General features: G+C 47.5%; 1 protein-coding gene across 1 annotated transcript in view; it reads right to left on the bottom strand.

Moving 5' to 3' along the window:
* Positions 1–16,966, bottom strand: part of SHROOM3 (shroom family member 3) — a 55,170-nt gene that overhangs the window by 29,901 nt on the left and 8,303 nt on the right. Inside the window, exons 2-3 of the mRNA XM_045532863.1 lie at positions 10,578–10,709; positions 343–3,559 (exon numbers count right to left, since the gene is read on the bottom strand). Coding sequence (XP_045388819.1) covers positions 343–3,559; positions 10,578–10,636 — 3,276 coding nt within the window. The 5' untranslated portion in view covers positions 10,637–10,709. The remainder of the gene's footprint in view (positions 1–342; positions 3,560–10,577; positions 10,710–16,966) is intronic.

Genomic DNA, 16,966 nt, shown 5'->3' with positions numbered 1-16,966 from the left:
CTCAGACACAGTCTCTATTCCATGAAAAAAAAAAACCAAAAAACAAAAAAGGTAATCCATAAATTTTCTAACCTTGCATTCTTGCATTGAGAGGTAGCTGACTTCCTTAAATTGGGTTAAAAATATGTATATGTAAAGTCATATAAGATACCTATATAACAATATGGATTATATATAATCTCAGTAGGGTCACCGAGAAAGAAATCAACTCCTGAAAACAAATGCTACTTTTCCGCCTTTGCAAGGAAATCTGACCGGGGGTGGGGGGAGATAGGGGAGACCCACTAAAGCTTCCAGGGCCGAAGAGACAGGCCTAGGCCCGGACCTGCCGCTTGCACATACCTGGCGCTTCTTGTCTGCGGTGGGAGATGACCTGGACCTCACGTGGACAGGGACCGCCAGGACGTCCGAGCGCTCCAACAGGTCCTCGGCTGACATGGACTTCCCGGCCCTCCTGGCCGCAGCCCCCCAGGAGGACGGCTCCCCAGGGGTCCCCTCCACCCTCTGGGAGCCTCTTGGCCCATTAGCTCCAGCGAGCAGCTCCCTCGGGGCTTGCGGGTCCCAGCGTCGTCGTTCCCCGAGGCGGCCTCCTGCGAAAGAGCTGCTGCGATCCCGGGGAGCCCGCCGGGTTTCGGTGGCCGCGGCGGGCAGGGGGGCGGCGTCCCTGCGGGGCTGCAGGCTCGGCTCCCGCAGCGAGCTCAGGCTGGAGGCTGCGGCGAGGCCGGGGCGTCCGGGCGTCGCGGGGCCGGGCTGCAGGAAGGCGCTCTGCGCGCGCTCTCGCAGCCCGGGCTCCCGGAGGCCGCAGCCGGCCGCGGAGGCCGGGCGCTTGCCGGTCTTGCGGTGGACGTAGGCGGCCAGCGCGCTCTGCTGGAACTGCCTCAGCTCGGGCCCCGACAGGCCGAGCGCCGCGCAGGCCCTGCCCTCGCGCTCCAGGCCGCGGCGCCGGTCGGCCGCGGCGCTCTCCTCCGGGAGGCTCGGCCCCTTCCTCTGAGGGCCCGGGGGCGCCGGCTCGGCCTCCTCCGAGACGCCCACCTCGTTCATCTTCTCGGGCTCCGAGTAGGAGCGCTTCTTCTGCTCGGGGGTCAGGCGCCGGCGTGCCCCTCGCCGGGAGGCGGACGCCACGGGCCTGGCCAGGCCGCCCGCAGCCGGGCTCACGCTGTGCCGCTCCCGCGGCGTGTGCGGGGAGGCCGCGGCCGGTGCCTCCGGGCTCCGCAGCCCCACGTGGGCCGAGGAGGGCCGAGGCCGCCAGGGCCTTGACGCCGCGGGCGCCCCCAGCTCCAGGTCTCGGCGTCGAAAGGAGGTGGCCCCCAAGACGCGGGACTGCGCGTCCTTGATGCTGTTCCGGTAGGCGCGGCTGAAGGGGGCATCCTGCACGGGCGACTCAGGCGTGCCAGGCCTGTCGTCAGGCCACGCGGCCTCCTCCCCGGCCTGGCTGAAGAGCTGAAAGGTGCTCTGGCTGCGCAGGAGGCGAGTGTCTGGCCTTCGGGGCTCACTGCCTCGGAGCGGGGCGCCGAGGCCGCCGTCCGCAGCCCTCCTCCGCTGCTGGCCGCACGGCTGCCAGGAAACCTCTTCCAAGTTTGGCTCCCCATTTTTGAAGTGCTGCTCCCCATTGTCTAGGGGTTCAGCTGACTCGGAGAAACGGATATTGGCTTTTGTCTCCTCCAAATCATTCCCAGAAATTTTGGAAGTTGGGGCTGTCCTGTTGGGCCTATAGTTCTGGCTGTAACTGGAGCTGCCCACACTCGGGGGTCTCTGGCTCCCTTGCTCTCGCTGCTCGATCTTGGAAACCTTCTCCAGCACCGAGCAGTGCGGCTTCCTGTTCTGAAAGCCCTGCAGAGCCGGGGCGCTGCCTGAGCTGAGGCCCCTCCAGCCCAGACTGGATGATTGCTGGTGTGCTGGGGGGGTGGACGGTTCTCCATACCTTGGGTCTAAACTGTGGAAAGAGGCTGAGGCACTGGCTCTCTCCTCCGGGGCTGGGTAGGAAACCAGCCGGTCCAGATGGCTCCTGTGCTCAGGAACGGCTTTCCTTCCAGGGTCCCCAGACTTGGTGTTGACTGCACAGGTGGGCCTGCCCCCAGTGTAACCTTCCTGGGCTCCCCCTCCTAGCTCCAGGCTGCTCTGCCGCCTCAGACTCTCGGGAATGTTCTGGAGAGATGAAAAGGCTGACTTGGTCTTGCCAAAGTAGCTTGACAGGCTCTGGCCTAGGCCTTCTCTCTCTAGCCTCCGTGGGAGGTTGGCATTGTGGTCTGCCTGGAAATCATCCTCGCAGGGCTCTGAGAGCCTGGAAGATCTCCTGTCTTCACCCATTTGCCAGGCCTGAGCCTGAGGGGATTTGAGGCAGTGGTGATTAGGACATGGTTTGTTGCTGTGGGTGCTCTTTCTCTCACCAGGATGTGGGCTGTTGCCTTGGGGAGGTGTGAGATGTCTCTTCAGGGAGGTAGCCTCCTCATTTTCAGGCACTGAAGAAAAATGAACTTTGGAGGGGACACACTTGGCTGGAGTTCCTGGTTTCCTCTCCACTGGGGACAGTAAGTCATGTTCTAGAGGCTGGCAGAAGGCAAACCCAGGCCTGCTAGGTCCATTTTGGTTCCCATTCTCATCGAAGGCAGCCATCTTGTTGCAAGCTCCCTGGGGGGCTATATATCCACTCTCCTTGGCCAGGGCAGGATAGACCGTCCCGTTACTACTCACGGAAGGCTGAGGCACCTGGGCAAAGTGTGGCTCCAGGGAAGGTACAGGGTAGATGCCAGTCGGCAGCAGAGGTTGGCCAGGTTGGGCCTTGTGGGTATAATTATGCTTGGGCTTCACCGGGGGGCTGCTCTCGGGACTGCTCTCTGGTACGGTATGCAGCTGTTCCTCCATGAACGGAGATTTCAGGGAGCCTGAAGAGTTTCCCTGAGGCCGGCAGAAGCGTTTCTGATCAAGGCTAGACCAGGAGCTGGGCCGCTCGCGGTGCCGAAAGGCTGCGTAACTGTCACTCCGAGCTGGAGGCAAGGGTGCACCCACTTTAGGAGGCAGGTTGTCAGTGGCAGTCTCCAGGGAACTGGGGCACTGCTGGCTCCAGGATGGCGGTGGCACTCCCTTGCCCCGAGGAACATTATACCATTTATCGTAGCCCTGCCCACCTGCTGATGCTTGGGCCTCCCTGCCTGGAAGAAGCAGGGCTGAAGAGTTCACCTCATACTCCGCCGAGACTCCTCTCCTGGTGTCGTAGACTGTCTTGACATAGCGGATGTCTGCCTGCCTCATCCCTTCTAGCAGGCCACCTCGAGCAGAAATAGCGTCCATGGAGCCCGAATGTTCCCGGCCAGAGATGCCAGGGGGCGGATACTCTAGGATGCTAGAGCTGGTGGAGAAAGAGCTGTAAGCAGAGTCTCTCTTGTTATGGAAGTGGCTGAGCTGGTCGATGCTGCTGGTGGACTTGGCAGGGGACAGAAGATGGCAGGGTGGGTAGGCCCCGCTGGGCTCTAGGCTCTCCATGCTGCCCTGGGAGCTGCACTGGTCAGGGCTCCGCCTCAGATAAGCATGGCCGTAACTGGAGAGGTCACTTGTAGAGGAGCTGGAAGGAAGGGAGACAGCAGTCAGCACCACTGAGCTAGTATTGTTTGGCAGGCATACAGGCACAGGACCCAGCTTATAAACATGCTCTTGTGCAAGATGTTTGGTTTCTGGAAGAGTGGGTAAAAAGAGCCATATTTGGGCCTTGCTCAGCCTCCCTGCAGGTCATCACTAGAGTAACTGCCCAACACTCTAACCTATGTGCCTCTAATTAATCACAGGCTTGCAAGAAGAGGAACAGGGAGGACAGAGGAAGCCATGGGGCGTTTGGGCACAGGCAGCACGTTGATGTGATTTGCTACACGCTAGAAATGACATTCTGCATGTGCCAAGAAATGAGAGAGGTGAGGGAGGAAAGAAGACCAGAAGAGGAGGAAGAGTGATTGAGACTGAGATTCTGTGTCTGTTGGGGATGTTTGTGGGAAGAGAAAAGCTTAGTAAGAGAATAGGCACATGAACGGGTGAGGGAGACTGTGTGTGTGCATATGTATATGTTTTTCGTTTATCTCTCTTTCCTTTTTATGGAATTGAAGGCTGCACCCTGGCAATCTTCCTGGAATCTCAACTGTACTGGAGACTGTTTGTTTGTGGTGAGAGAGCTAAACACAAAACTGAATGAGTGGAATAGAGAGAGAGAAACTGGAAAGAGGGAGGGAGAAGGAAGCTTTATAAGGAGTCTTAATCATGGGTGGCTCTTGGGTGCCAGGAGGATTCCATCACCTATGGACAACTTCCCAAAGCCCAAGCAAAGCCTCCTTGTACATTTAGGAGGGTAAGACCCTCTCATTTATAAGCTCCTCCAGGTAGTTTTCAGAGCCTGGGTAGAAAAGGGGGAAGACTTTCTCAACCCTGGCAATGCATACCCCAGAAATTTTCCTCAAAGCAAAATTACTTAAAATTAGCTTTAATTATAAACTCAAAATATACTTCAAAAAAGAACTCTTAAAACTCAACAAAATAAGCCAAATACATTAACAGACACCTCACTAAAGAAGATACACAGACAGCAAATAAGCACATGAAAAGATCGTCATAAGTCATTAGTCAATTACAAAGAAAAACAAGCTACCACTACACACCTATCAGAATGGCCAACATGCAGAACACAGACAACACCAAGTGCTGGCGAGGATGTGGAGCAACAGGAACTCTCATTTATTGCAGGTGGTGATGCAAAATGGTACAGCCACTTTAAAAAGACAGTTTGGCAGTTTCTTACAAAACCAAACATACTCTTACTATATGATCCAGTGATCACACCCCTTGGTATTTACCCAGAGGAGCTAAAAACTTATGTCTACACAAAAACCTGCACATAGGTGTTTATAGCAGCTTTATTCATCATTGTCAAAACATGAGGGCAACCAAGATGTCCTGCAGTAGGTGAATAAATAAACTGTGGTATATCTAGACAATGGCATATTATTCGGCAATAAAAAGAAATGAACTATCAAGCCATGAAAAGACATGGAAGAAACTTAGATGCACATTACTAAGTGAAAGAAGCAAATCTAAAAAGGCTACATACTGTATGATTCCAACTATATGACACTCTGGAAAAGAAAACTATGGAGACAATAGAATAGAAAGATCAGTGGTGGCTAGGGCTTACGGGGAGGGAGAGATGAATAGGTGGAGCACAGAGGATTTTTAGGGCAGTGAAACTACCGTGTATGATACTATAATGGTGGACACACATCATTGTAAATTTGTCCAAACCCACAGAAGGCACAACAGTGAACCCTGATGTAAACTACGGACTTTGGGTGATTATGATGTGTCAATGCTGATTCATCAGTTGTCACAAATGTACCCTCTGGTGGGGGATGTTCATAATGGGGAAGCTGTGCATATTGGGGGACACAGATGGGAAGTCTCTGGACCTTCTGTTCAATTTTTCTGTAAACCTAAAACTGCTCTAAAAAACGAAGTGTTTCTACATATATATGTCGGCGGGGGGACTATACTGGAAGGAATAAGCGGTTCAAAAGTCAAACAGCAATCTTGATATTGCAAACGTTTGTGATTCCCTGTTCTCTAAAGAATGGTAAATCACTGAGAGTTCTTGCCTAAGATTTTCCATTTTTAAATGAATAGGCTTTTAAGCACTATTAAAATTCATGGAGCTACTGTCACGTTTCCAGACTCACGTAAGGAAATGAGTGTCTCATTGGTCAAGTACGTGGTAATGCGTTACAGCTGCAGCATCTACAGAGAATGCCAAGAGACTCCAAGGACTATACTCTGCGTCAAAACTTGTGCTGGGATTTGAGGAAAAGACAACTACATTTTCAGCAACTCACCTCAAGAATATAATTTTTCTCTATCAGAGAAAGTCCACTTATTGAATAGAGCCTCCTACTTTATGAGGGACAGGTAATTCAAGGGAGAAAGGAAGGGAAGAGCTCCCAAGCCAGCCTCATCAGAGAAACCAGACCTGGCACTCAATGGCATGGCATAGGTCACATTTTTTTCCTCTAAATAAAGGGGTTGAGTTAAGAAAGTACCAGACAGACTAGCTGAGGATAATCCCATGTGACCCACTGTGCTGCTTTTTCAGGGCTAATACTTCCAGAGAAATGGACGCAGTAGATCCCACATGGGCTGTTTCACTTACCAATTAATTCTACGCAGGTAGTAAACACTACTTAATCCTCCTCTCAACTGCTGAGAATTTTAGCAGTCTTTCACTAAGAGGATAATTCAAACCTAAACTAGGACATACATACACACACACAAACTGATGATTAACTGAAACACTTCTGAGTAGGGAATATGTCATGGCTAACATATCTCTAGCCAGACCGATGCAAGGATATGGTGGGTTACCTCCTGTAGCAAAACTCAAGGGAAAGCATGATATGAGGCCTTTGTCAGGTGTTCTCCTCCTACCCGGGGACGGCTCGGTCCCTTCAGAATTCCCGTTCCCAAGCTGCCTGCTGAGGAACATTGGCTGTGATATCACCCTCCAGGAGCAAGTTCTTCTACCTCCGTCTGGAACTATTCCTTTTGATTACCACCTCTGCCATTCCTGCTTCCACGATGGCACTTTTTTTTTTTTTTTTGAGATAGGGTCTTGCTTTGTTGCTGGGCATGAGGGCAGTGGCATGATCACAGGTCACTGCAACCTTAAACTCCTGGGCTCCCAAGCGATCCTCCTGCCTCAGCCTCCCGAGTAGCTGGGGTTACAGGCACGCACCACCACATGTGGCTCATTTTTCTATTTTTTGTAGAGATGGGGTCTCGCTATGTTGCGTAGGCTCAAGATGGCGCTGTTAAGGATGGGTAAGAACAACTCAGAAAAACAGTCTCAACCCACACAAAGGCAGCCTTCCTATCAAGAGGAAGGCCTCTAGAGCGGGTCAAGGTTCTTACCACAGCCTGGCTACCTCTCAACCTCATTTTCTATTGCTCTCCTTCCTGCTCACCACACTCCAGCAAGATGGCCTCCTTACTGTGACTCAGGTCTGTGAAATAAGTTCCTACCTCAGGGCCTTGATACTTGCTGCCTCCACCCCTGGAATGCTCTTCACCTGGCTCACTCCCTTCTTTATTCAAATCTCTGCTTCAAAGATGACTTCCTGGAACTAAACTCAAGAGCATCTCTTCTTTTCCTAGTCCCTGTCACTCTGCTTTATCTTTGTAGCACTTACCATTACCTGACATTACATCAGACCCCTTTGGTTATATGAGACTTCAATTGTATCTATGTTTAAAGAACTGAAGCAAATATAAAATGTCTGTTAACAGTTTTACTCTATTTTGTGTGTTTAAAAGTATTTTTAAATACTTAAAACATAGTAAAGAATACAAAACAAGCGTATGAAAATATTTCCTACGGTGTACTCACAGAACATTAATTCCTGAGATGATTAAGTATGTTTGGAAAATACTGAGCTAAATAAGTTAATTTCATTTACTGCAAGACTTCTGTTGTTCATGTGCTGTTCTCAAAGGGAAATAAACTAAGCAATGTTTTCTAAACTTACTTGACCCTCGAAATTTTTTCCAAAGAGTATTTAATGGATGATTATTCTGTGGAACACACTGTGGGAAACAAGTATTATAGGGTGGGGGCCTTTTATGTCTTGTTCCCCACTGTACTCCCAATACCCAGATGTCATCTGAGACATACTCGCACGTTTGTTGAATGAATGAATCACTAAGTACTGGTACTTTAGTATTTTGATACTATTATTTTAGCCTCTTATCAGGGGACTAGACTACATGACTTCAAGGTCTCTTGTAAGGTCTCTTCTAAAGTAGGTCAATACTTCAGAACCATTGTGTGAGATTTCTGCAGTGCAGCAAAAAGACCATGACAAGGGTCTGACCGGAAGCAGCTGAAATACAATGTCAGGGAAATTCCACATCCAACCCAGCTTGCAGACGGTTAAATTTCCTTGTCTTCAGTCTCTCTCTCTACTTCTGTCTCCCTCTCACCTCACTCCTGTCCCTCACTGCCCTCCCTCTCCCTCATACTCCTGCTTCTTAATGAGAAACAGCTCTGTACATTTAGGACTGAGATTGGTTTCTGGAACTAAACTAAGTCTGGCAGAGGGATACCAGCCAGCCGATTTGGCACAGTAGACCCCTAGATGCCACCGTGTGCTTCAGAAACACACCAGGAGCACTTCTCCCTCTGCAGCTGCCAAGATCAGACCTCAGAGTCAAGGTGAAGCCCTCTGCCAGGGCCGCACACCTGAGGGATGGAATGGACAGATCACAGGTTGATTTGTGCTGGGGCAGATGCTACACATATCTGTAGCATTTTGGGTAAACTGAGATTTTCTTCCTCCTTTTGTCCCCACATGGTGCTTCTGTACCAACAGTCTTTGTTTCAGGAGGAACTATTCTGAAGCCGGGATCAGAGGAACAGAGTGGAAGATACAGCACAAGGGCAGATCCACCTGCCTAAACTCCTCTGGGGGCAGGGGTGGGGAGGAGGTGGGAGACGGGGCCGTGCAGCCTTCAGAATCCCATACTTCTGGTGCCGACTGCACCATTCCCCTGGGCCTGCCGGGCTCACCACGGTTACTGCAAGCAGGTATTCTAAGCACTGATGCAGTAGTCTTACTCCTGCTGTCGGCCCAACATGTATTTTAGGTCACAGTATGACTTCAGATTTAGGGCTTCATAAGAGGGTTAGGAGGCTTCAGAGGATCCCACTGTTGAGGGGCACTTGGTTAATACACACCTGCCTTTATAAGTGTGTGCTGGTTTATGCCACTAACCTTCAAGTTCATTACTAGGTTTCACGGTGTCCCTAAGCCTTCAGCCTGATTATTATCATTTGTTGTCATTTATTGAGTGCTACTATGTACCAGAAACTACACAGATATTATTTCATTTAATCCTGTAGTAGGTACTATTAATTTCATTTTACAGAAAAGGAAGCCAAAATCAAAGAACTGAAATGATTTGCTCAAGTTCATGAGGTAGGTGGTAAAGTGGAGATTTAAACCTAGGTCTGACTTAACAGCCCAAGTACCTTACCACGGTGCCATTCTTCCTTCAAACTGGTGGATTCCCCACATCTCACCTTCTAAAGGCCTTCAACACCTCCCTGTCTGGAAAGCAAAAGCAGTCTGCCTTCACTGAGGCAGGCTGAGGGGCTGAGGGGGCTCTGCTAGCAAACCTGCTCCAGAGAACAGAAGGCTCAGAGGGTGAGCACAAATTCTTTCAGGGTGACTGCGAGGGACGTGGGCAAGGAAGAGGACTATCTGTAACAAGGACGGTAACCAGGAAACTGTCTCTTCCTATGGCCTGAAGCCTACCCAGACATGCTGAGAGGTTTGTCCACAGTCCACCAGTGAGAGGTCTAACATTTGGCCTTGACTTGACCAGACATGAGCATTGAGGGCTCTGATCCAGTCCTGGCCTTGCCAAGGCACAGCCGCCATCTGTTAGTTAAGTAATCCTTCCAGAAGCTGCCTGCCTCCCTGCCCTCCCCCCGACACACACATGCACTCACACACCAACATTTGTTGGTAAGGGCTAAGTGAAACTCATTCTCTTGACCTTCCCATCTTCCTACCATTAACCTTATCCAAGCATTTCCCAAAAGTGATAAGCTATGGAGTCTGACTCCCTGGGATCCGTGGATAGATTCAGTTTGCATGGGTTCCAAGCCTTTAAGTGTAGAGGAATCCTGCCTTAGTTCTCTCTTGAATATGTCTGGGTGGTCCGGGCTGGCTCCCTTCTCTCCGCGTCTTCTCAATTTTGTGAGGTCTGACTGCTGTAAGAAATCCCTTCTCCCACAACACTCATGGTGGCTCTGCTTCCTCCTGACCAAACCTTGACAGCTACAACAGTGACTAGGGAAGCAAAGGAAGTATAACCTGGTGGTTACATGCAACAGCTTTGAAACCTGGCTTGGATTGGTCCTGACTTGGGTACCAATCAGTTGTTTGAGCTTGGACAAATTAATCTTTCCAAGCTTCAATTTCTCGTTCTACACAACGGGGTTAATAATACTGTATCTGTTGTAAAGAAGCATATGAAAGGTTATGCAAGATAGAGTATGCACCAAGCAGTCCTCAGGATGCTAGTTGTTGTGTTGTTGGCGCTAAGCTGGATAAATTACCATCCCACAGTGAGGAAAACCAGGTGGGCAGTTTAAATACATGAATGAAATCCTTCAGATGAAAAAGATACCATTTTGACTAAAGTAGAAAGGACATGTAACTAGTAAAGGAAGGGGAATGTCAGCCTTTCTATTAATAACACAGTGTCCAATGCGTCACGGAGAAATGTCTGGCTGAGAATTGGTGGGCCCCAGAAATATCTCAACTGGCCCCCAGTGCTCCAGATAATTCTGCCTTCAAGTTGATCTGGCCCCAGACATGAAGATGACTCGTATGTACATTGGGCATTTTAAGAGGATGAGGAAAGTAGTGGGTAGAGATTTAATATTTGGGGTGAGTGTGAGAAACTGTTCTGAAAACAGAGGAGAAAGCTTTCTTTTCTGGGAACATGACATTAGAAAGGAACTCCCAATCTCAGCTACAGCCACTTACCTGGAATGATAGCTTTGGTGCCAAGGAGGGCCAATCGTGCCCTGAGATATCTGCATCATGCTGGCATCGGGTTGGTTCTCCCCAGGTTTGGTCGTGTGCCACGAGTGGGGGCGGCCTGCAGGGTCACTGCGCCTGGGGAGACACGGGAGAGGGGACGCCCTCAACATTAGCGGCATTCCCAGCTGATGCGACTTGTGGATTTGGAAGCAGAGACTGCTGCATCCTCAGAGATTGAAAAGCAACCAAGTAAATACTGGAAAGAAGATTTTACTGCTTCTCTGAATACTCACTGATATTCTTTGCTTAATTTATTAAAAGTTTTACTTCTTATGTGACATAATTTCAGACTTACACAGAAAAGTTGCAAAATTAGTATAAAGAATTCCCACATAAACTTCACCTAGATCCTACATGTTAACATTTTCTTCTTTATTAACAGAAAGTCGGGCCTCTACCTCTCCATATATAAAAACACGAGCACCAATTCCATCCCACTTCCCAAGGGACTTTGTGTGAATATATGGTAAAAAGCTTTCTGGGACTTTTGAAGTCTTCTGTCACATCCTGACGCTGGAAAAATGATACTATGAATATTATTTTAATTTCTTGGAAGAATTACACAACGATTAGCAGCTCCCCCAATGGCCACTGCTCTGAGCTATGCAGTCTAGGGAACAAGGTGCTCTACAGAATAGTTTCTCATTTTGCAAGTCAATGACGTCAACTTTTAAACATCCTTCCCTTACAACACAAAGAACTGACAAAGCCGAAGGGAAAACGTGGGTGTCCTTCCGCCTGTCATACGGAAGCATGAATTTGGTAGGGAAGACTGCACTACTCTAGAAGGTCAGAGTCAAGAGAGAGTTGCTGTGCTTTATTTTTGGCAAAAGAGTGAGGTGATCTATTAGGCATTTCATGCTGAAAACTCTTGAACTGTAAGACTGTACGAGAATTTTATGCAGTTTAGAAACACTTTTATGGGCCCAGGAATTACTTTGATATGGTAGAGATAATAGGTGTAAGTTATTCCAACTCATTGTACTTGGTCTTGTGGCTAAAAACCCACCTATCCCTTTTCTGGGAAAAAATACATTAACTTTTATAATATAAATGAAAAATAATTCCCCTGAAGCCCATAAAATTTCATGCTTTAAGCACATCAGAATAATACTAATACTAGACCAAGTGTCAGGAGACTTGGGTTCTTGCCCTTCCTTAACCTTTGCTCATCTAAAAAGTGAAGAGATTAATCAAAGAGGCTCATTTTAATCTGAAATAACTTTTAAGATGTATAAGAGAGACACTGAAGAGCGTCTCAAAACAGATGATTTCCAAAAAATAGATCTATTTCAACTCCCTGAAGAGAGATTGCGGGGACAGGAAAATGGTCTTGTGTGAAGCAAGGGAAATAGGTGCACAAGATTTTTTATAGCCAGTCAACAAATATTTATTGAATTGAAGGAGTTAGTCAGGTGGACTAATCCCTGGGTTGCTAGTGAGAAAAGAACTTTTATCTGAGGAATGCAACTCCTTTTACATTATAAAATGAGAGAGCAATCGCATCCTACCTCCTCCTTTGAGCTATGTGTTCATCTCTGGACACTGCTTGCAATTGCCACAAGTAGCTATAAATTAACCTAATAATGCCGCAACCGGTTACTATAACCCATACCCTGTAGCTAAACAATGTAGCCCAGCACTACTGAAAGTTATTCCTGTAAGCCAGTGAGAATTCCTGACACACAACTTTGTCTCAGCCCACTCCCTGTGCCCCCTTTTTGCCTTTAAAAACTTGCTTGTGACAAACGCCAAATCGAGCTCATATCCAAAGTCACTTGGGTCTGAGACTTCCGGGCAGCTGTCCCTCTCTGGCTCAAGTAAAGGCTTTAAATCATATTTTCTGCTTCAATTTCTTCCTAGTCGACACTAGACAGGCCAGGAAAAGGGGAGAAAAATTTAGATCTCTTGAGATGTAGAGAGGTTAGAAGGAATCAACCCTGAGATAATACAAACCCGGATTCTACTCTAGTTTTTAAACCAGATTCTACCGGCTTTTAGCTTTTGGATTTTAGGTAAGTTTTATAACTACCCTGAGTTTCCTCATCTATGAAAGGCAGATTATAACAGAACCTATTCGCAGGGTTTTTGTAAAAGTGAGCTAATGTGCCCGGCACACAGCAGGCACTCAATAAATGCTAAATGTTATTATCATCAGTCACTCATTATTAATGAACTGACAGCAGAGAGGGTGGGGAGACAAGCTTGTCAGAGATCCCTAAAAGGAAGGGCAGAAAAGGGGAGAGAGAGGCTGGGGGTGCGTGTCACGGCAGCTAAAGACCAAGAGCAGCCGGCGTGACAGAGGTGCCCAGCTCGGAGCTCCCGGCGAGGCGCGGGGAGCCAGCACTTACAGCACCCGAGACTCACGGTGGCCCTGGCCTGTGGGCCCTGGCCACGGTGGGGAGGCAGGGAGCCACCAGGGCAGTGGCTGTGACCTGGAATCAGGGGGAAAACCACAGGCCAAAAGGAAACAGACCTGGCCTGCCTGGAAACGACGAGAACTCAAGGAAGCAGCAGCACAGCCTCGGGCTGAGGAGAGGAAGTAGGACGCAAAGTCAAGAGATCAACTACAGACGTTGGAAAGATCACAGCCTGTTAGGCTTCTGGTCCCCCAGCCTCTCTAATCCCTGTCACAGGCCCCGCATAACCACGGAACCTCTGGATTCCCCACTGCCCCGAAGTTGAACCAACCTTTTTCTCAGAGGGGTAGTCAGGGATCCTGAGGGCAAAGCTCACTATCTTAGCAGTTGGGCATTCTTGCTGCTGGTCCTACTCTGATCTTGGATATCGAACTGCCCAGAAACCAGGCTGCTGCATCTTTCACCAGTTCCCTGAAGCTGGGCTACCCGCCTTGAACGTCAGTTCCCCACGGACTGAGCTCCTGGTGTGTCACTCTGCTCCACCCAGTGATTAGATATCCTTCCTCGTGCTCCAAGCCCTCCGGGGCTGGCCCACATCACACAGCCAGTTTTGTATGACTTCAGGTACCCAACAGATGTTACTGGTTAATCACACAGCAAAAGCCCAGCCCTCAATGAAGAAATAAAGTCTCTTTTGCATGAGGCACCTAGAAGTATTTCATATGCACATCATTTTGGACCCAAAGGGGCTCAAAATACATTAGGAGAAAGAACAAACTGTCATCTTCCCACCACATGTTCTGGCTCCCTAGGGAAGGAGCTGGCAGGACCGCTTGGGGGTAGGATGTTAGCCCTGGGACGAGGTGCTGGCCTTGGGACCGATGGACGCCAGTGAAGAGTATCCTCAACCCAGCACCGCCCTCACACTCAGGGTGGCTCTTTGGTGGCTTCAGCCAATGTTATTTGTCTACACGTAGCTAAAAAGACTGGTGCCGAGAAGCTTTTCCCGCCCAAAGGAAACAGGCCCTGGTAAATCCCACAGGCTCCATAGAAAGAAGACCCCTCTTCCTGTCAAGAAGACGAGGCATGAGATGATGTTTACCAGGAACTTCAGGGGTTTCAGAGAAGCCGTCTGGTTTGAAATCCTACGAGAGACAGGAGGTACCCTGAAGAACAATACTTAACACCGGTCGGCACACCTCCTTCCTAAATGATTGGACTCCTGACTGAAAGCTCTGAATCAGACTTGAAGTATAAGAAGAGACTGTGCCTAGAACAATGAAGACAAGACAAATGGAGTTGCTTCATCTGCAGGAGGATGCTAGTGCCACAGAAATAAGAAAAAAGGAGGATGCTAGCTAGTTTGAGAGGCAGTGGATGGGACAGCTGAAGGGGCTTAGCACCAATGTCGTCTACTTTCCTGATGAAGCCTAGCCTAGAAGGGGGAAGAGTGAGGGGTTCACGTAGTGTGTTGGGGATCCGGAGCAGTAGTAAATGAGGACTAGAAGAGTTGAAATTGATGTTCTGAAATATTTAAAAGATGTTTTAAGGAGACATTTAAAAGAATTAACGACTAAGATATTGTCTCTGCCCTTAAGGAGCGCACATTCTGCAGGGAAGAACAAATGAAATAATTTCTACAGGAAAGATACAGTAAGTGCTTTAGAAAGTAACCCCGAGACTCACAATGCCAAGACAGGAAACTCAATACGGGAGCTTGTTCTTTGGAGGAGACTGGGGAGGTGACTATTTGCGCTGGCGAGAGCACTGGGTCTCAGCACAGGCCTAACAGCTAAAGAACAGGATGATTTTGAAACAAACAAGCAAATCAGGTCTTAAAACAACTTTCTTTTAGATGCAGAACGTATGTTGGGAGAAGGCTTCAGAGATACATCTTTGTTTTATTAGGTTTCTTCCGTACTGTACATATAGGAATTAAGTGATGAAATAAGGAAAAAGAAGAATGGGAAAAGATGACCAAAAATAGCCCACCAAATCTCATACCTTGCTGATGGAAGTGTCAATCAGTACAATCTGAATGAAGAGCAGTTTGGCAACATCTAACAAAAAATTTTAAAAATAACTTATCTATCAAAGGATTGAAAAACAACCTAAATGCCCATCAATAACAGACTAGTTAAGTCAGTGTGGTACATCATATACTGGAATGCTGTGTGGCTACTAAAAAGAAGGGAAAGCTAGGTGTGGTGGCTCACACCTGTAATCCCAGCACTTTGGAAGGCCAAGGCAGAAGGATCACTTGAGGCCAGGAGTTTGAGACCAGCCTGGGCAGTTAGACCCTGTGTCTACAAAAAATAAGAAAAATTAGCTGGGCATGGTGATGTGCACCTGTCGGTTGAGCCAGTAGGCTTGGTTTAGCCCAGGAGTTTGAGGCTGCAGTGGGCTATGATGGTGCCACTGCATTTCAGCCTGGGTGATAGAGCAAGACCCTGTCTCTAAAAAAAAAAAAAAAAAGCATTAAATTATGTAAATTACATAAATAAAAAGAACAGAGTAGCTCTATATATATTGATATGGAAATATCTCTAAGAAATATACTGTTAAGTGAGAATAGTAAGATGCAGAATTATATGTACTATATGCTACAGTATGTGAAGGAAAACATACATAATCACATATATATAAATGTAAAGAGTATTTCTGAAAGGTATTTAAACTAGAAACAGTGACGGCCTCTGGGGAAGAAAACTTCACTATATTTTATTTTGTAGATTTCAAATTTTGTACCATGTACGTGTATTACCTATTGAAAAATCAAAGCATTTTACAAACAGCCCCCCATTTTGAAAATATAATTCATCAGATCTTGAGATAACCGAAAAGTCAAATAGTTGTTTACTGACTTTTTCAATGATGCAAAAAATTTAATAAGCATTCCTACAGAGCACAACATGCTTTTACATTTTGGGATCACTTTGATCTTTAAGATAAGGACATATTTTCCTAAAGCACATTACATCATGAACATATCAATAAGAGTCAGAAGATGATTTAATTTTAAAATTCAGCAAACTAAGTTTTGTGTGTGGGTGTTATTCAAACAAAGTCCTTTTGTTGCATTCCTAACCACAAACAAGGAAGCTTAACGGCGTGGGATGGGTAGGCTGATGAAACTGGAATTAGCAAGTGACACGATGTCCTTCTTGTATGATTTTGCCCTAACAGAGAGATTCGGGAATGCAAAACATGTTTCTGAGAAATCTACAGTAAGTAGTTCAGGTATTTCAAGCAGTATTTACTGACCACCTACTATGTGCCTTCTACCTGGCTAAATTATAATTGGAGCTCTGCAAGGTCATGGAAGGCCTCAAGGAGTTTATAATCTTGTTCCGGAGGCTTAGATGCAAGAAATGCAATTAAAAAAATCAGGATATTATTCATTTACTCAAAAAATATTTGAGTGCCCACTGAGTGCCAAGCACCATTCTAGCCATGTGACGAGTATTTTCTCATTTAACCTTTACATTATCTATGTTACAGGACTATTAGTGAGGAAATGAGGTATGGAAGAGGGACAAAAACAATGGATCCACCGTCAAAAATGTAGTGAGTAGCACAGCTGATATTAAACTCAGGCACGTGTCTCCAGAGCCTGTGCTCTTCATTTCTCAGCAATGAGCACAATGCAATGAGGTGGGACGGGCAAGGCTGGTGACACGCAGTAAGCAAGTGATCAAATAAAAAAGCAACATATTTTCATATAGTTATAAGGGCCCTGAAGGAAATGAAACTGGGTGAGAGTGTGATGGACCAAGACCTAAATGATGAGAAACAGCCAACCATGCAAAGAGCTGGGAGAAGGATATATAGCACACAAGGACCAATGAATGCAAAATCCCTGAAGGGGAAACAAGTTTGGGGTTTTCAAAGAACACAACAGAGTGTTGCCAGAGTCTTGTGAGTGCAGAGCAGATGGTATGAAACTTAGACCATACAAGCGGGGCCATCTCG

Source organism: Lemur catta, chromosome 19 (genome assembly GCF_020740605.2).
Source record: "Lemur catta isolate mLemCat1 chromosome 19, mLemCat1.pri, whole genome shotgun sequence".
Taxonomy (NCBI): Eukaryota; Metazoa; Chordata; class Mammalia; order Primates; family Lemuridae; genus Lemur; species Lemur catta.
This window is presented reverse-complemented; position numbering and strand designations above follow the sequence as displayed.